The sequence below is a fragment of the Gavia stellata genome, chromosome 1 (genome assembly GCF_030936135.1).
Source record: "Gavia stellata isolate bGavSte3 chromosome 1, bGavSte3.hap2, whole genome shotgun sequence".
In the NCBI taxonomy this organism is placed as follows: domain Eukaryota; kingdom Metazoa; phylum Chordata; class Aves; order Gaviiformes; family Gaviidae; genus Gavia; species Gavia stellata.
In genome coordinates this window covers 2274782-2293738 of record NC_082594.1, presented here as the reverse complement: position 1 = coordinate 2293738, position 18957 = coordinate 2274782, and the positions used below count along the sequence as shown (strand labels likewise).

The 18957-nt window shown below is 58.8% G+C and overlaps 2 protein-coding genes across 2 annotated transcripts in view; both read left to right on the top strand.

The window, feature by feature from the left end:
* Positions 1 to 1184: 1184 nt before the first annotated feature.
* Positions 1185 to 2307, top strand: P2RY6 (pyrimidinergic receptor P2Y6). Its single transcript, XM_009816803.2, has one exon. It carries the CDS (start codon positions 1221 to 1223, stop codon positions 2211 to 2213), a length of 993 nt encoding a protein of 330 aa, XP_009815105.1. The 5' UTR covers positions 1185 to 1220; the 3' UTR covers positions 2214 to 2307.
* A 3499-nt stretch (positions 2308 to 5806) lies between these two features.
* Positions 5807 to 18957, top strand: part of ARHGEF17 (Rho guanine nucleotide exchange factor 17) — a 37723-nt gene continuing 24572 nt past the window's right edge. Inside the window, exon 1 of the mRNA XM_059815189.1 lies at positions 5807 to 8776. Coding sequence (XP_059671172.1) covers positions 5807 to 8776 — 2970 coding nt within the window. The remainder of the gene's footprint in view (positions 8777 to 18957) is intronic.

Genomic DNA, 18957 nt, shown 5'->3' with positions numbered 1-18957 from the left:
CTCCCGAAACTCAGGGGACGCAGCCCGCTCGGGTGACTGGCCGTAGGGTTTTGGCACCCCCTGCAGAGGAGCAGGAAGCCGTGCTGGTGGCTAACGGCACGCCGTGCCGCAATTTCCTCTCTGGCACTGGGATGAGGGCGGTTTGGCATTGTGCAGACCTTTCTGTGGGGTGCAAGCGCCAAGGAAAGATGAGCTGAGATGGTGGTGATCATGGCCACCACGCTGTCCCATGTGCCACTGCACTGCGCGGTCCTGCTCTCTCCACCTTCACCTTCCTGACGGACCCCTAAATCCATCATCGTGCTTTAGAATCACAGAATCATTGAATCGTTTGAGTTGGAAGGGACCTTCAAAGATCTTCTAGTCCAACCCCCTGCCATGAGCAGGGACATCTCTGACTAGATCAGGTTGCTCAGAGCCCCGTCCAACCTGACCTGGAATGTTTCCAGGGATGGGGCATCCACCACCTCTCTGGGCAACCTGGGCCATGTCTCACCACCCTCATCCTAAAAAATTTCTTCCTTGTATCTAGTCTGAATGTACCTTCTTTTGGTTTAAAACCATTACCCCTTCTCCTATCGCTGCAGACCCTACTAAAAAGTCTGTCCCCATCTTTCTTGTAAGCCCCCTTTAACTACTGAAAGGCCACAAGAAGGTCTCCCCGGAGCCTTCTCTTCTCCAGGCTGAACAACCCCAACCCTCTCAGCCTGTCCTCACAGCAGAGGTGTTCCAGCCCTCTGATCATCTTCGTGACCCTCCTCTGGACCCACTCCCACAGGTCCACGTCTTCCCTGTGCTGAGGACCCCAGAGCTGGACGCAGTGCTGCAGGTGGGGTCTCACCAGAGCGGAGCAGAGGGGCAGAATCCCCTCCCTCGACCTGCTGGCCACGCTGCTCTGGATGCAGCCCAGGAGACGGTTGGCTTTCTGGGCTGCCAGTGCACATTGCCAGCTCATGTCCTGCTTTTCATCCACCAATACCCCCGAGTCCTTCTCCGCAGGGCTGCTCTCCATCCCTTCATCCCCCAGCCTGTATGGATACTGGGGGTTGCCCCCACCCAGAAGGATGGAGCTATGGGGTCGCACACACTGGTCCAGGTTCATCTTGCTAGGGTGGATGTGACACCACGTGGCCAAGTCACCAACCATCCCCTTTGTCATTCGCAGGCGCTGCTGAGGGGCCACACCAGCAGAGAGAACATCAGCGGGGGGGACCACCACCATGGCCAACTTGACAGACCCCATAGGGGCTGGGAGGAACTCGTGCACCTTCCACGAGGAGTTCAAGCAGGTCCTGCTGCCCCTGGTCTACTCGGTGGTGTTCATGGTGGGGTTGCCCTTGAACGCCGTGGTCATCGGGCAGATCTGGGTGGCCCGTAAGGCGCTCAGCCGCACCATGATCTACATGCTGAACCTGGCCACAGCCGACCTGCTCTACGTCTGCTCCCTTCCGCTTCTCATCTACAACTACACCCAGAAGGATTATTGGCCTTTTGGGGACTTCACTTGCAAATTTGTCCGCTTCCAGTTCTACACCAACCTACACGGCAGCATCCTCTTCCTCACCTGCATCAGCGTCCAGCGGTACCTGGGCATCTGCCACCCTTTGGCCTCATGGCACAAGAAGAAGGGGAAGAAGCTGACGTGGCTGGTGTGTGCCGCGGTGTGGTTCATCGTCATTGCCCAGTGCTTGCCCACTTTCGTCTTCGCTTCCACCGGCACCCAAAGGAACCGCACCGTCTGCTACGACCTGAGCCCACCGGATCGCTCCGCTGCCTACTTCCCCTACGGCATCACCCTCACCGTCACCGGCTTCCTGCTGCCCTTCGTGGCCATCCTCGCCTGCTACTGCAGCATGGCCCGCATCCTGTGCCAGAAGGATGAGCTGATCGGCTTGGCAGTGCACAAGAGGAAGGACAAAGCCGTGCGTATGATCATCATCGTGGTCATCGTCTTCTCCATCAGCTTCTTCCCCTTCCACCTCACCAAGACCATCTACCTGATAGTCCGTTCCTCGCCCGGCCTGCCCTGCCCGGCTCTGCAGGCGTTCGCCATCGCCTACAAGTGCACGCGTCCCTTCGCCAGCATGAACAGCGTCCTCGACCCCATTCTCTTCTACTTCACCCAACGCAAGTTTCGTGAGAGCACCCGTTACCTCCTCGACAAGATGAGCTCCAAGTGGCGGCACGACCATTGTGTTACCTACGGGTCCTAAGTGAGGATGAGGGCCACCTCGGTATCACCAGGACCAGGCATGGAGAAATTTTGGCTTGAAGCTCCACGGAGCAGGGATGGCTTCAGCGGGGATGTGCTGGAGGACAGGAGGATGGCATCTCCCAAGCTTTCAACACTGTCATCCCATCTCCAGCCTGCAGCGGCACAGTATTAACCCCATCACGGCACAGATCCGGTGTCCCCTATCTGGCTCGGTTGCTCGGTTTGAGCAGCTTAGCGCCATGGCCAAGCCACCAATGCAATAAAAATCACTGGTGGGACCATGGAGAACACAGTGGGACTGTGGAGGACCCGGTCCCTGGCTCAGGGCAAGCTGCTGGGGGGCAACTTCTCCCCCTTCTCGTTTAAAGCTTCCCTGATGGGGCCATGCGAAGGCTGGCGAGGGTTTGGCTCAGCTTGTACCTCTCTGGGGAGCACGGGGTCGTGCGTTTCTCCAGCTCAAGATCAGTGTCATGGACATTTTTTGGAGTAATACTGGGACATCCCTATCCCCCAGTCCCCAGAATGGGTCTAGACCAGTCAGAGACATGGGCCCACTGGTACCGCTGGTGCTGCAAAATTGTCGGAGAGCACCCCTAGCCAGACTGGGAGCTGGGAAGGGGGACATAAGGGCAACTGGGATGCCCATGCTGGATTTCCCACCCAAGTGATGATCATGGGCTGGGTTAGACACAAGCCGGTAGTGTTGTCACCTGCCTGGGGACCTTCAGCATCATCTGAGTCCAGCTCCCTGCTTAGCCCAGCACCCCAAATCTGGCCCATCGCAGCATCCTCGGCGTCCTTCTGTCACCTCCTAACGAGGATCCACCAAAATCAGAGCCGGCACACTGGGACACAATGCCAGGAGTCAGGAAACCCATGCCACCGAGCTACTCGGTGTCCTCAGCCATGTCACCGCACGTCCCAGCATTGGCTTGGCCTCTCCACCACCCCCACACTGGGTTGGGGCTTGAGCTTTGCTCCCCGCAGCCTCCGGCGCGATGCTGCTTCCTCCCGGCAAGGAGGGATTTGCTTACACGGCGCGGGGTGGATGTACCACTAATCGCTCTGCGAGTCTTCTTTAACGTATAGGATGTATAGAATAAACCTTCCCCCCCTTTTTCAGATGGGTATGTACGCACATACATACCCACTATATATATGTACATGTAATAAATCCAAGCAGGGGAAGGTTTGTAGCCCAGCCCAGGCTACATGGCACAGATATTCTCTGCCCTGAATAGACTATATGTATCTATACAGTGTATGTATGTATATATAGTATACATATATATATATAGGGATAACTGTTTCACTGCATTTCTCACAGGTTGTCTGTGTCTAATAATCACGTCTAAGTTGATTTAAGTAATTTGCTTCAAATCTCTGGAGATGAGCGTCCCTCCTGCACCCGGCCAAGCGTGCGACTTCACCCCGCCTTGCTCCCCACAAGCGCACGGCTTCTTCCTCGGGTACCCGGCCACCCAAGGACCTCACCAGCATCCAGGGCTGGCGGTCCCAACGTGGGTTCTTGCTGTCGCGAGGATGAGGAGGGTGCCCAGGGTGGTTGTCAGCTCTTGGGTGATGCTCAAAGATCTCGGCATCACGGTGGGCTAGAATGGAGAGGGATCCTGCGACGCGTTAGCTCAAGCTGCCTGGTTTTGCAGGAACGGTGGCCATGTCCTGGTGGGGTGGACCACGCATGGTGCCAACAGCTTTGGGTTGGAGCACAGAAAGTGATGGAGGAGGCAGAACCAGCCCCCGGGTTTCCCTTGGCCGGGGCTCATCCATGCCAAAATCTCCTCCGATGTATTTTTGGGGTCCCGCAAAGGCAGGACAAAATGCCGGAGGCTGCAAGAGTGGTGGCCGGTGGGACAACCCCAGCCTGGTATCCCCAACTCTTCCCAGACAAAAGGAAGGGTGACAGGGTGGGACACGGCAGGTCACACCATCCGGACCCAGGAGAGGGCGCAAAATATTCAGATTTGGAGAAATTCAGCTGGGTCTGTGGGTGCCCACCCGGCTCCAGGGAGGCATGGAGGAGCCCGGCTCCGTCCCACCACCCCGTGCTTGGATAGCACCCATGGGACGAGATGGACTGCCAAAATTTAACCGCAATACAGCTTTGAGGGGAAAAAAATAAGCAGGTCCCAAAAAGGCTGGTGGTGGCTGGAGGGACAGCGTGGGCTCGGGTGGTGACATCCAGCAGCCCCAGGACACCCCGATAAGGTCCCTGGTGGTGGAATCACAAATTTTGGATGTTTTTAAGGGTAGGAGGCACATGGAGCTCACTAATTTTTGTACTTTGGGTCTGACCACGTCCTGCCCAGCCTTGGAGTCCTGTCAGCAGTTCCCTTGGTACCACCAGGCCTAGAAGCCAGGGTGATGGGCACAACGGGGCGCCTTAGAGATGAGGTGGGTGCTACCAAACATCTCCTTCGCTTGCGAGATGCTCAACACCAGCAGCCTGAGGACCAGCTCCTACAGCACCAAGAGGCGATGAAGCGTGTGGCTCTTCTCAAAATCCCATCCTGAAGGCCAGGTGACCGTAGGGACATCATGGGGACATCGTCCTTAGGGCCGGGAGACACCCAGCCCTGAGGGAACCAGGGGAGGAGGGCGGAGGGAGGGAAGGGAGAGACAGGGAAGGAATACCTGCCGGGGCGGTGCATCTCCCAGCATCGCCGGAGGCACTTTTGGGGTGCTGAAAAATGCGTTTACAGGGGGTGTTATTTTTTTTTTAATCACCACCAGGGATTTTTGTGCTCCTGGGACAGCGATGGCAATGTCCTTTACGTGGCCAGGACACCTCTCCAGCCCCATCCACGCTGCCAAGGCCCCACTTCACCCATCAACCACCCTCCAGCCACCTTCATTTTTCACATCCCCAAGCGATAAATCCGTTGTCTTGGGGGAAAGGGGGTTACGAGCCGCAAATAGCAAGCGCTGACAAGCGATGCTAAAAAACCACGAGAAAGTCTGTTCGCGGGGCGGTGCGTTGCTGGAGCTGTGTAAGTCGGGAACAAGGTGTTCTGCCTTCCCCGCGATGAGTTGCAAAGCAGGGGCCGGAGGAATCCACAGCAAAGGATCTTTTGCTGGCCCCCGAATTTTTGCTTACTTATCCTGTTTTCCCCTAAAAAAAGAAAAGGAGATGGAGGGAAGGGGATGAAAGATGGAGGGGGGAAGATGGGGGGGTGAAGGATGCGGAGGGGATGCGGGGTGCTCCTGCTTGGCCTGGGAGCTCTGCGGCCGCCTTCCTCTCCCCCCCCACAACCCCCGCAAATGAAAAATGAAATAAAAAAAGGAAAAAAAAAAGGGGGAAAAGCTCCAACCATCCCCCTCCGCGGGAGGAAACCACGCCTCCGGGGAGGAAAGTTTATTTGAATGCAACAAATAAAAAAGCAGGGGGTGAGGGAGGAGGAAAAGCCAAAAAAAAAAAAGGGAGAGAGAAAACAAAGCGGGAGGGATGAAGCCCGCTGGCAGCCCGGAGGAGGAGCGGGGCCGGGCGGTGCCTGCGGCGGGGCCGGGGCCGGGGCGCGGCGGCGGGGCCGGGGGGCGGGCGGAGGCGGCGGAGGCGGCGGGGGGGGGCAGACAATGGCGGAGGGGGGCAGCGGTCGGGGGGTAGCGGCGGGTCGGTGGCTCCTGCCCGCCTCCTCCCCGCCTTCCTCCTCCTCCTCCTCCTCCTCCTCCTTCTTCTTCCCGGGTAGGAAAGTTTCGGCGTCGATCGCGGAGCAACAACCGGGCCGGGCTTTTGGCAGCCTGGCCCCCTCGGTACGGCAGCTTTCGCTTCGTTTTACCGAGCCGGAGCCAACGGGCCCGGTTCATGCCGGGGCTCAGCCACCGTCCCCGGCTCCACCGCCGCCACCGCCGCCGTCGTCGTCGCCGCCGGGCCCGGGGTTGAACGCGGAGCCGCCGCGTTGGCCCAGCGTCCCGGCGATGCGGAAACTCTTCGGGGAAAGCTGCCGGCAACCTCCCGGGGGAAGCGGGAACGGGACCGGGAACGGGACCGGGGGCGGGATGGGGAACGGGAGCGGCGCGGGGAGCGGGAGCGGTCGGGGAGCTCCCCCGCCGCCGCCACCCCGCAGCCGCGTCCCGCACCCGGCTCTCCGTTCTCCCCGCGGAGCTCCGCCGGAGCCCGGCCCGCATTCCTGGCATAACTCGACTCGACCGCAACCACCCTCCTCCTCCCCGTCACCCCGCTCCAACGGGGAGGATGAAGCAGCGGCATCCCGTTCTCCCCGCGCTTCATCGGGCAGCGAAGGCGAAGGGCAAACCGGTGCCCACCGTCACCGCGCCGCCCGGAAGAAGAAGAAGGAGAGCGGTGGTTGGGAGAGCCCGGCGGACGGCGGCGATGCTGAGGCCGAAGGCTGCGGGAGGGTGGTCGCCCGTCATCCGTTGCCCGTGGTGGCCCGTGTGTCCAAGGTGAACATCCTGCCCTTCGCCAGCCCCGGCGGGTCACGCAGCAGCAGTCGTTATTCCAGCACGGAGACGCTGAAGGAAGAGGAACAGTTTGGGATCTGTTGGCCCAACCAAGGACGGACTCTCCAGGCGGGTTACGGCATCTATCGATCACCCAGTTTCGGGACGAGCGATGGCCTGGCATGGGGACAGCCGGTGGTCCGCGTCCGTCCCAAGCTGCCGCAGGGCACGGCCAAGGTGAAACCGGACTTTGGGAGCGAGAGCGTACACCAGCCAGGGCTGGAAGGGGAGCGGGCCAAGCACCGCAAGTCCTTGTCCAACCCCGACATCGCCACCGAGACCCTGACGCTCCTCAGCTTCCTCAAATCAGACCTCTCGGAGCTGAAGGTGAAGAAGAAAGGGGTGAGGACAGGCCTTGACGCGGGCTCCGACGGCTGCTCCAGCATCGCCAACCCCTCCCAGGGCAGCCGCGGCACCGCCCAGCCCCCCAGCCGCTGGGCACCGGGCGAGCGGCCAACGCTCAAGGACCTGACGGCCACTTTGCGTCGCGCCAAGTCCTTCACCTGCTCCGAAAAATCGGGGACACGGCGGCTTTTCCTACAGAGTACCATGAAGCAGAGCTCCTCCGAGCTCCTCCTGGCCACCACCGACAGCCAGGACCGGGTGGCTTCGGATGGGGGACAGCGGGGGGACGAGGATGCTCTCCCCATGGTCATCCAGGACCAGTACATCCAGGAGGCAAGGCAGGTCTTTGAGAAGATCAGCAGGATGGGTTCCCAGCAGGACTACGGCTTCATGGCCGAGCAGAAGGACAGTGGAGGTGTGGAGGGCACTGAGGTGGTGGCACCGACAGGGATGACGGACACGACCCTTCAGGAACGGGCGGAGAGCACGCGGTGTTTGAAGGAAACGGAGTCGGAGGAGAACCTCGCTCGCAGGAAATCCGTGGAGGAGCTGTCGGGTCACGAGTCAAGCGTGACGGACGAGGGCATCGTCACGGAGCCGGAGCCCGCGGGGATGCCCTTCCAAGACCTGCATGAAGCTGTGGATGCCTGGACGCTGCCCAACGCCGGGCTGGCAGCCGGTGACACCGAAACGCCGCTGCCTGTTCACCCAGCAGCGGCGGTTGAAGACCTTCCAGCTGGCAAATCCGAGACGCCGACCACCCCCGGCAGCTTGCGGCGTCGACGTAAGTTCCCTTCGGCGGGTGCCAATGGGATGGAGGGTGGCAGCGAGGGTGGCACTGAGCCCTACCGCTCCCTGAGCGACCCCATGCCCCACCGAAGATGCTCGGTGGCGGAGGAGGCAAAGAATTTCTCCGTCGACAGCAACCTCCTGGGCTCACTGAGCGCCAAGGCAGGCATCCCCCAACCTGCCACCATTGCAGGCAGCGCAGGCAGCGCAGGCAGTGACCTGTCGCTCGGCAGCGATGGGCCACGGGACTACAGCAGCCTCATCCGAACCATCGTCAGCCAGCCCGGCGCCATGGCTAAGCTCATCGATGAGAAGGGCAACGGCAAGACCATCAAGAAGAAGTCGTTGAGTGACCCCAGCCGCCGCGGTGAGCTGCCGGCCGGTGCCTTCGAAGGTCCCAGTGAGGCCATCAACGAGCTGGAGCCCAGTATCCCACCGTCCAGCAGTGAGCCCATCCTCTCGGCACAACCAGCAGCACCGGGCACCAGCCGCGGCTATGGCTTTGACCCCAAGTTGGCTGATGTGTTGTCCCCTCGCATCGCCCGGCGCAGCTCCAAGAAGCGCTCCAACCGCGCGGCTCACCAGGAGAACCAACCACCGCCAGCGCCTGCCATCCTCGCCAAGAGCCGCCCGGCCACCAAGCACGTCCGTCACACCAGCGAGCCCGCCACCTTCGTCCCCATCACCGTCCCCGAGCCGCTTGTCCCCTCCGGCCACCACAGCCACCTACCCATGCCAGCTGCCAGCCGCTCACCCGGCAAATCCTTCCTGACCCTCCAACCTCCCTCACTGGAGGATGTCACCAAGCGGTACATGCTGGCCCTCAACTCAGGTGATGCGTCCCCCGGTCCCGGGGATGGACCCCGCTCTCCGCCCGCTGCCCCACCGCCCCGGCTGCCCCGGTGCCCGCGGCCTCCTGATGAACACAGCCCCAGGACCAAGCCGCAGGTGGTAAGTGCCCATCCATCCTAAAAACACCTTTGTTTCACAAGGTACATGACCTCTCCAAAGCATTGGTGGCTTTGGGGGTCCCTCACGTGTCTGTCGTTGGGGACAAATTCCCATCTGCGGATGCGCTGCTGGATAGCCAAGAGCTTTCCCAGGCCTTTCCAGCGGTCCCAAGGGGATGAGCTCTTGTTTGTAGGAGCAAACCCCTCAATAAAAAGGCGATTTTTGGGTGGGAAGAAGCAGTTTTCAGGTTAAATAGCACCAAATTTTGGTGGAAGGTGGTTTTATATATATATATATATAAAATATGCTATGATTATATTTAGCATCTCCCAGCGATGCTACATAAGGTCCCGGTAAACGGGTGTGCTCTTGGCCGGCCCCAAAATGCTGAAACAAAAATTGCGTTTTCCTTGTGGGGGGAGGGTTTAAATGGTCCTTTTGCTTGGGATTCCCCATGTCATACCCCTTATCGAGCAAATCGGCATTTTCCCCCCCAAAAAATCGCCATCCCTCTGCCCGGGACCATGGGCTTTGCCATACCGGCAGCATGGGAAAAAGGGGGGAAAATATTCTTGTGCATGCACTGAATATTTTATCGATGGGTCAAGTTTTATCCTGTCTGCGGAAGAACTAATGCTGCTTGGTGGATGCAAAGGCGGTTTGCTTGCCCCGAAGCACAGCCACGTGCTTTGGGGTCTTTCCTGGGGTGGGTTTTGGGCATTGCTGGCCCCTCGGCTGTTGTTTGAAGATGGACTTGGGTTCCCATCGCTCCGGGTGTTTGTGCCGGCAAGCGCTTGGAAGCGCCACCTCCTCCTGCAGCACAGCAGTGCCGGCACCCACGGGGCTTATAATAGCTCCGGGCGAAGCCCAGAAATACCCGTTCCCGCGGGGGATGAGCCGAGAGCTCGCGGGAATGGGGCTGGCAGGACTCTCTCTTGCCCTGCTTCGATGCCGATTTAAGAGGACGGGCTGGACTGTTCCCTTCCAACAGCCGCCGGCAGCCAAGCGTGAAGTCCCTGGGGCTGAGCCCGGCTGTGTAACCCTTGCTGGCCGGGGCAGAGCTGCGTGGAGCAGGGGTGTTTTTCTTTGCACGCTCCCAAAATCCAGATCCCTGCGGCATCGTTCCTCCAAGTTATTCTCTTGGCGTCCAGCATCCCCACAGCGTTATTCCCTGAAGATATTATCTTGGGGTCCAGCAACCCCGTAGCATCATTACTCCAAGATATTCTCCTGGGATCCGGCATCCCTGCAACATCCTCCCCCCAGGATATTCTCATGGGATCCAGTATCTCTGCAGCATCATCCTCCCAAGATGTTCTCCTGGGGTCTGGCATCCCCTCAGCATCATTCCCCCAAGATATTCTCCCAGGGGGCTCTGACCCCCCCATCCAGTTCCTTCTCCAGCTGTTGTCCCCATTGCCGGACAACAGCCGTTGGTGGCCAAGAACTCTTGGCTCCTGCATAAAACATCCTTGGAAATAATTTTGGGTAATTTTGCGGCATTTTTGCCCAACATACCAGTTTAGAGCGAGGTGCTTGTCCTCTCCAGTCTCAGGGTGAAAAGTGCTGTTGAAGCATCAGGTGGGGTAACGAGGAACCTCCCGGGGCCGTGGCTGGTGGCACCTTGGGGACATTGGCAGGTCCCCAAGGCGAGGCAGTGCACCCAGCGGCATTTCTTTGTAAAGAAATACCTCTTACTAAATTATTAATGTGTTAAGTTTATATAATATATGATTTATATTAATAATTTAGAAAGAGATATTTCTTATTCAGGCAGGTCCCTGTGGTGTCCCCAGGATGGTGCCCACCCCGTGCTAACCCCGCACCCCGATACACCTCCCACCTTGGTCACTTTGGGATCATTTTGGGTGGATTTTTACCAACTCCATCACTGGGCTCTGGCAGCTGGGAGCCCAGGTTGGCTGAGCATCACCTCGGGGACACGGGCCACCCCACGGGCCCGGACCCCAGGGATGCTGCTCCTCACCTTGCTTGAACCCGCCGGCCTCAGCGAAGAGGGTGCGAATTTTCCCTTTTAAGGGCAACGCCGCAGCCGTATCTTCAAATCTCTCTCCTGCCTTTGAATTTCTTTGAGCTGCAGCCATAACATAACTGAAACCAGGATTTTTATTTCTCTTTTTGATTTATTATATAGCGGAGCTGGGATGTTTTATTTCAGATGGCACCAGCTGGGGCTGGGGGGGCAGAGGGGGACCGAGCCCTGCAAGGGAGTTGCTTTAATTACAGGCAAGAGCATCGAGGACCGGATATAACTTGGCACCGGGACGGCTGGCTGGGAGCGGAGATTTACGTGCTCCCTGACCAACGACGAAGAAACAAGCTTTATATTTTACTTATTTTTTTTTCCCTCTCCCTGACTCAATGGAGAGCTGGCGTCACAAGGTCGGTCATCTGCTTGGGGAAGCGGTCATCGCTGCTTGGGGATTTTGGGACGTTGGAGCATCCGATCCGTGTCATGGTGATGGTCCCTCTGTCCTGTTGTCCACCTCCAGCAGACGATGCTGGGAAGGGATGAATAACGGGGTCTGGCAAGTGTGCGGCGATGGTCCCCCAAAATATTCTCCTGGGGTCCAGCATCCCTGCAGCGTCATTCCCCCAAGATATTTTCCCAGCCCCCATGGTTTGGGGGTGGCTTTGATGGAGGTGAGCGCTGCCATGCTGGCTGTTTGCTGGGTTTGACCGCCCAGCGTGTCCCAGCTGGGAGAGGTAACGTGCTGTTCTCCCTCGGTGGCAGGACTGTTTGTCCTGGGCGCTTTCCAGAGATCCTCCGTGGGGCTGGAGCTGGCCAAGCTGTCCTGGGTGCAGAAGAGCTCCTTCACCCTGTGTCTGATGCTGGGCACGAGGCTTTTAATTCCCCAGGAGCCGTTAGCAGCACGTCCTGCTCCGGCGCATGGCACGGGGGCCGCGGGAAGAAAGGATGCTTTCAAGAAAGCAAGAAAAAAAACCCTAAAAAACTCAAGACAGAGAATTTTTTCTGCCTCCAGCATCCCATGAACCGCTGGGATGTGCAGCGCATGCGTGCACACCCATGCACACACACGTGTGCAGCACCCCGGCACTGAGCAAGGGTGCATTTGGGGTGCATTTAGGGTGCATTTGGAGTGGACTTGGGGTCCATTTGCTGCTCAGTGAAGGTATGAGTGGGATGCCAGGCTGGCAACCCCTTGCATCTTTCTTTTCCCTGTGGCTGAATCCAGCACGGGATGGAAAATTAGGTATGTTCGCTGCCATGCTCTGTTTGTTGACTTAGCAGCAGTCGGATTAAACAGGAAAATATTGATTTAAATATAGCACCTCGCGGGAGCGGAGGAGTCGTGGGAACGCGGCCCCCGGCGCCCCGGCTGCTGCCTTCCCCACCTGCTGCTCCCCAAGTGGGGCGGCCGCACCCTGAAAAAGTCATCGGGAATGGAGGGGGAACCCTGGAGGGAAACATCGGGGTCACGTTCCCAGGGACGCTTGCGTAAAACCCCCCCATCCCTTCCAAGCACCCTCCCTCCGAGCTCGCCCCGGCGTGGCTTATCCTCCAGAAGCTCATCCTCGCTTTGGGGACAGCTCAAGGGCCAGAGCCATACACAGGCCATATATTCCTTGGTCAAAGTTTGGCATCTTTGGACCTATTTATCCCTCCGTTCTCTTTCCGTAAATCTCCATAGAAACCAGGTTTTGGGACACAGCTGGGAGTTTTCTCATTTTTTGGCGTTACTGGAACTCTATAATTAAAGCCATTGCGGAGGGAGGATGGGGACGGGTAAATCTTGGCTTTCCTCTCCCAGTGCCTGCGCCAATGGTTTGCCCGGTTTTTGCGCCCCTGGCTCCGCTGTGCTCAGCAAAACGCTGGGGTGGGGGAAAACTGAGGCATGCAGGGAGCCCCTGCTGCCCTTCAGAGGGATGTTGGAGGTGGGATGGAGCAAGGAGAAGTTGGCCGGCATTGGGGGCACCCACAGATGATGCTACCTGCCAGCGGCATGGACCGGCGCTGGGACCACCGGCACAGGGCCAAGCAACACGGCCAGGGGGGTGAACCAGCCCAAATCCCCTTAACTCTGCCTGTTTTTTACTCTTCCCTTCCCCACTGCCAAAATCCCCTTAACTCTGCCCATTTTTTACTCTTCCCTTCCCCACTGCCAAAATCCCCTTAACTCTGCCCATTTTTGCCCCTTCCCTGCTGCCAGGGTTTTGAACGCCCCTGGGTGACACAGAGGACATGTCTAGTGTCACCCAGAGCCACCCACCTTGCTCCTTGTCCCTGATGCCTGCCCCTGCTTTAATTAAAAGTCTTTAATTAATTAGGCAGCAAACTCCCAACAAAGGGGATGGACCTGCTGGGATGCACATCCTTTGAGCCCAAACACCCCAGGGTAGCACCCCATGGGTGGGAGGTGCCCTGTGATGGTGGCTGTGGAGCAGGATCCGGCCCCGGAGCGAGAGGGTTAGCGCTGGGCTGAGCTCGGTGCTGGGGGCTGGCCTTGGCCCGTGGCCGCCTGGCCCAAAGGTCAGGCTCTTGGCAGGATGCCGGGGCTGCAGCAAGGGTGGGAGGCTGGGATGGACTCGGCGTGAGCTCCGCTTCCAGCCCGCGGAGAGACCCATGGCCCTGCGCAGGTGCTGGGGTGCATGTGCAGGGGTGCACGTGGATGGGTGTATGGAGAAGTCCCTGGTGCAGGGGTGGGCGTACAAGGGTGCACGGAGAGGTCCTTGGTGCAGGGCTGCATGTGCAGGAGGTCCCTGCTTGCAGAGGTTCACATGCAGGGTGCACGAGGAGGCCCCTGCTTGCAGAGGTTCACATGCAGGGGTGCACGAGGAGGTCCCTGGTGCAGGGGTGTCCATGCAGTGGTGCCCGGAGACGTCCCTGGTTGCAGGGGTGCCCATGCAGGGGTTCCCGAAGACGTCCTTGGTTGCAGGAGTGCCCCATGCAGGGGTGCCCGGAGAGGTCCTTGGTGCAGGGCTGCACATGCAGAAGGTCCCTGGTTGCAGGGGTGCACATGCAGGAGTGCAGTTGGAGGTCCCTGGTTATGGGGCGCACGTGCAGGGGTGCACAGGCGGATTCCTTGTGCTGGGGTGCACATACAGGAGTCCAGAGAGAGACATCTCTGATGCTGGTGTGCACGTGCAGAGTTGCACGGGGAGATTCTGGTGCTGGTGTGCACGTGCAAGAGTGCACAAGGGTGCAAGGGTGCCTAAGGAGATCAGTTGTGCCAGTTTGCACGTGCAGGGGTGCATCGGGAGAGCCGTGGTGCTGTATGCATGCACAGGGGTGCACAGGGAGATCAGTAGTGCCACTGTGCACCTGCATCCTTGCAGGGGGAGATCCCAGGTGCTGTGGTGCATGTGCAACGGGTGCAGGGAGAGATCCAGGGTGCTCTGCGTGCAGGGGTGCACAGAGACATCGGTGTTCCTGGTGCGCACACCCAGCGATGCACAGGGATGGTGCAGGGCTGCACCATCACTGTGTGTGCGTTGCACGGGCTGCTCTGCATTTCTGGACAGCCAGCCTGCACCCTGCCTGCATGCGTGCACAGGGCCTCATGCCTGGGCTTTTCCGTGCAAAATCGCACGGCTCCGAAGCTTCGGCTTGGAGGAGGTGGCCTCCATCTCCGATCTGCTCTCACAGGGGAAGCAGCAGGTCAGTGTCTCTGAGACGTGCACGTGCATCGTTGGTGCCCTCCTGCCAAACTCAGCTGGGATGGAGGTTCAAAGCTTCCCGGGTCTCGTTGCTGCAGCGTTAGTCCATCCTTGCAAGGGTTATGGGATTTAGAGACTTTCCCAGGGATATTTCCGAAGCGGGAGGTTTCCCGCAGATGCTGATCTCAATGTGATGGAAGGGACCAGAGAGGTGACATGCCAAGGTCTCCGCTTGCTGTGACTTCATTGCTGAGCTCCGTCACCCATCCGGCACAGGCAGGTCTCCGTGGGGCAGTTCCCACGGGTTCGGACCTGCAGCAAGGACTTCTCCTAAATTCAGGATGGAGAAGGTGGTGCCGTCACACGAAGGGAGGATGCAGTGGGGCAGCACTGGGGTTTGGTCTGTACAGAGTTCCTTCCCCTTCTCCCACGGCTTTCCCCTGGAAAGCAGGGGAGAGACTCCCTTCCTCCCTTCCTTCCTTCCTTCCTTCCATCCATCCATCCATCCATCCATCTCCATCCATCTAGCTCGGTTCATTTATTCATCCCCATCCACCCATCTCCATCCATATGTACATCTCTATCTACCCACCTCCATCCACCCATCCATCCATCTCCACCCACCCATCTCCATCCGTCTCCACCCATCCATCTCCATCCATCCATCTCCACCCACCCATCTCCATCCATCTCCACCCACCCATCTCCATCCATCTCCACCCATCCATCTCCATCCATCCATCCACCTCCACCCATCCATCTCCATCCATCCATCCACCTCCACCCATCTCCACCCACCTCCAGCCATCTCCATCCATCCACCCATCTCCAGCCATCTCCACCCATCTCCATCCACCCATCCAGCCATCCCCCTCCACCTATCTCCACCACCCATCCAAAACAACAGGCCCCACTAGCCATACAGGCATGATTTTCAGAGTGGGCATGGTCCATCTTCCAGGACATCTCCTCCTGAAGGCACCAAGCCCAGCTTGCACAGACAGAACCCGCTAAACCAAATACATTGTGATTTCCACCATGGTGTTTCCAGGCCAGGATGTGTCCAGAGAAGAAATATCAGCCACTTCCACCCCCTCTCCCTCAACGTGGCTCTTTTTAAAGCTCTGATGGTTGGTCCCGGTGGGGCTGTTTCTCCAGGCTCCCTCGGTTTCCATGGAGAGGATGGGTGAGGAATTTCAAAGGGAATGGCTCCAGTAAATGAACTCTTCTCTAAAAATAGTGTGTTTGCTTTTGGGTCTTTGGGAACTGCGGCCCAGCCAATGGGAGGGAGAACGAAAATCAGCATCTGGGTAAAAAAATTCCAGTAACTCGTGCTTCATGCAAACTCCCGTCGGAGCTGCTCAGCTTCCGGGGGATGGGGGGGCTGGTCCCAGTCTGCCCAGTCCCTCCCTGCACTGGTACCAGTTGCTCTGTGACCACCATTCCTGGTTGCAGATGGAGGTTGTCCCCCAGCTGTGTGTTCCCCTATGACTTTTTTGGATTATTTTAAGTTGAATCCCTTTGATTTGAGGGGTGGAAGGGTTGATGGCAGGAACATGTTAGGCTTGTGTGACCCCCCATGTCCTGCGGTGTCCCAGAGCCCCTCAGCATGTCCCTTTTTGGGAACCAGGGAATGGCCACCACCACCCTCCACCCCACCAGTGACATCCAAGACACCAACGAACCCCACTAGGACATCTCTGCATGGATGTGCTGGGGAAAGGACACCTGTGGTGGTGTCCACCACCAGGTTCCCTCTGGAGGAGTCACCATCCTGACGGAGGGATAGCTACCACCAGGTCCTCTGTGGAGGAGTCACCATCCCAACGTGGGGATGGCCACCACCAGGTCCCACCTCTAGGAGCCACCATCCCCATGTGGGGACAACCTGCACCGGCTCCCCTCCAGAGAAGCCACCATCCAGACGTGGGGATCGCCACCACCAGTTCCTCCCTGGAGTCACTATGCCGACATGGGGACAGCGACCACCACGTCCCCTCTGGAGAAGCCACCGTCCCAATGTAGGGATGGCCACCACCAGCTCCCCTCCAGAGGAGTGACCATTGCAATGGGGGGATGGCTACCACCAGGTCCCCTCCAGAGGAGACACCATCCCGATGTGGGGACATCAGCATCCCCACACCGTTCCTGGGGCTGGAGAAGGTTTCCTTGGCGGTGCCGTGGAGTTGCTATTTGTGACCAGCCGTTCCCGAGCCTGCCGGTACTCTCCAAAAAAAACAAGAAGGGAGTTGTTTGCATGGGAAGATTGGCATCTCCAAGCCCGGGATATGGTTTCCTGCTTTTTTTAGCCGGAGTAGCAGCAGACTCGTCGGCCTGCCCTGATTTGGCATCCTTCTTCTTGCTTTTTTTTTTTTTGGAAGGGTTTCATCCTGACCCCTCGGCAGAAACGCTGTCGCTAGCGGTAGGGGATCGGTTTGGGTCCTTTGGGTTTTTTTTCGGTTGCCCAAACCCCCGGTGAGATGGGATGTAGATGGCTCAGAGCCTCAGTAAGCGGAGAGGGGACTCGTCCCTTGGTCGTCCGAACCCGGCACAGGTCAGTAGATGCCGAAATGCCCTTTTTTCACGCCCCCTCCTTCCCGGGGTGCCGCCGTGACAATGACATGAGAGGGAAGGCGTCACCTCTCGCCTTGCTGTGATGTGACGTGAGATGTGGGCGTTCCTGGTGAGGTCCGTGGTCCCCCCCCACCCCCGGCTGCCTGCCGCCCTGGTTGCAGCCGTGTTGGGCGAGGGGACCCACCGAGCGTGGGGTGCTGTGGGGCTGGGTGTCCGTGAGGCATGGGTGACGCTGGGGATGGAGGCTGGCATGGGCACAAAGGGGGTCTTCTCCTGGTAGTTGCACCCAGGCTGCTGCCAAGGGCGTGGATGCAGGTGGGGGGGCATGAGAAGGGCCAGGGCATGGGCACAGCACGGGCTGTTCGGGGCTCCTGGCTTCTGTATGTCCATCAGCTCCTGGGTGTCCATCAGCTCCTGGATGCTTGTGGATTCGTGGGTGCCCATGGACTCCTGGTACCTGTTGGATCCTGAGCATCCATCAGCTCCTGGGTGTCCGTCAGCTCCTGGATGCTTGTGGTTTTCTGGGTGCCCATGGACTCCTGGTACCTGTTGGATCCTGAGCATCCATCAGCTCCTGGGTGCCTGTCATCTTGTAGTTGCTTGTGGATTCGTGAGTGTCCGTGGACTGCTGGTACCTGTTGGATCCTGGGAATCCATCAACACAGGCACTCTGGGTGCCCATTGGCTTCTGGGTGCCTATGGACTCCTGGGTACCTGTTGGCTCCTGGATGTCTGTCGGCTCCTGGTTGCGTGTGGATTCATGGGTGTCCATGGACTCCGGGTACCTGTTGGATGCTGCCCATCCATCAGTTCTTGGTTGCCCATGGACTCTGAATGCCCATAAGCTCCTGGGTGTCTGTTGGCTCCTGGGTGTCCATCAGCTCCTTTGTGCTTGTTGATTCATGGGTGCCCATGGACTCCTTGTACCTATTGGATCCTGGGCATCCATCAGTTCCTGGGTGCCCATGGGATGCCCACTGGTTTCTGGATGCCCATGGACTCCTGGCTGTCTGTTGGCTCCTGGGTGCCCAACAGCTCCTGGGTGCCCATAAGCTCCTTGATGTTGCCAGGTCCTGGTGCCCGTCAGCTCCTGGGTGCCCATGAACTCCAGGGTAGCTCCTGGGCCTCTATCAGCTTCTGAGTATCCATCAACTCTTGGATGCCCTTTGGCTCCTGGATACCTCTTGGCTTCTGGTGCCCCCGGAATTCTGGGTCCACATGGAGGCCTGGATGCCCATCAGCTTCTGGTGCCCATCTGCTCCTGGTGCCCATCGGCTTCTCGGTGCCCACTGGCTCCTGGATGTCTTTTGGATCTTGGGTGCCCATTGGCTCCTGGTGCCCATCGGCTCCCGATACCCAACGGCTCCTGGGTGCCCATCAGCTCCAGGGTGCCCTTTGGCTCTTAGGTGCCCATCAGCTCCTGATGCCCATCGACTCCCAGTGCCTGTCGACTCCTGGGTGCCCTTTGGCTCTCAGGTACCCTTTGGGTCTCAGATGCCCGTTGACTCCTGGCCCCCATCAGCCCCTGGGTGCCAATCACCTCCTGGTGCCGATTGTCTCCTGGATACCCATCAGCTCCCGCTGCCCATTGACTCCTGGTGCCCATCAGCTCCTGATACCCAATGGCTGCTAGGTGCCCATCAGCTCCTGGGTGCCCTTTGGCTCTTGGGTGCCCAGAGACTCCTGGGTACCAATAAGCTCCTGGTGCCCATCGACTCCTGGTGCCCATCAGCTCCTGCTGTCCCTCGGCTCCTGGGTGCCCATCAGCTCTGGGATGCCCTTTGGCTCTTGGGTGCCCATTGGCTCCTGGTGCTCATCGTCTGTTGGGTGCCCTTTGGCTTTGAGATGCCCATTGGCCCCTGACCCCTATCAGCTCCTGGGTGCCAATCACCTCCTGGTGCCCAGTGGCTCCTGGTGCCCATCACCCCCTGGATGCCAGACCGGTACCCTCCTGCGTACCCCAAGTT

Excerpts from the sequence above, each read along its gene's own strand:
- P2RY6 (XM_009816803.2), top strand. The coding sequence starts at position 1,221 with ATGGCCAACTTGACAGACCCCATAGGGGCTGGGAGGAACTCGTGCACC.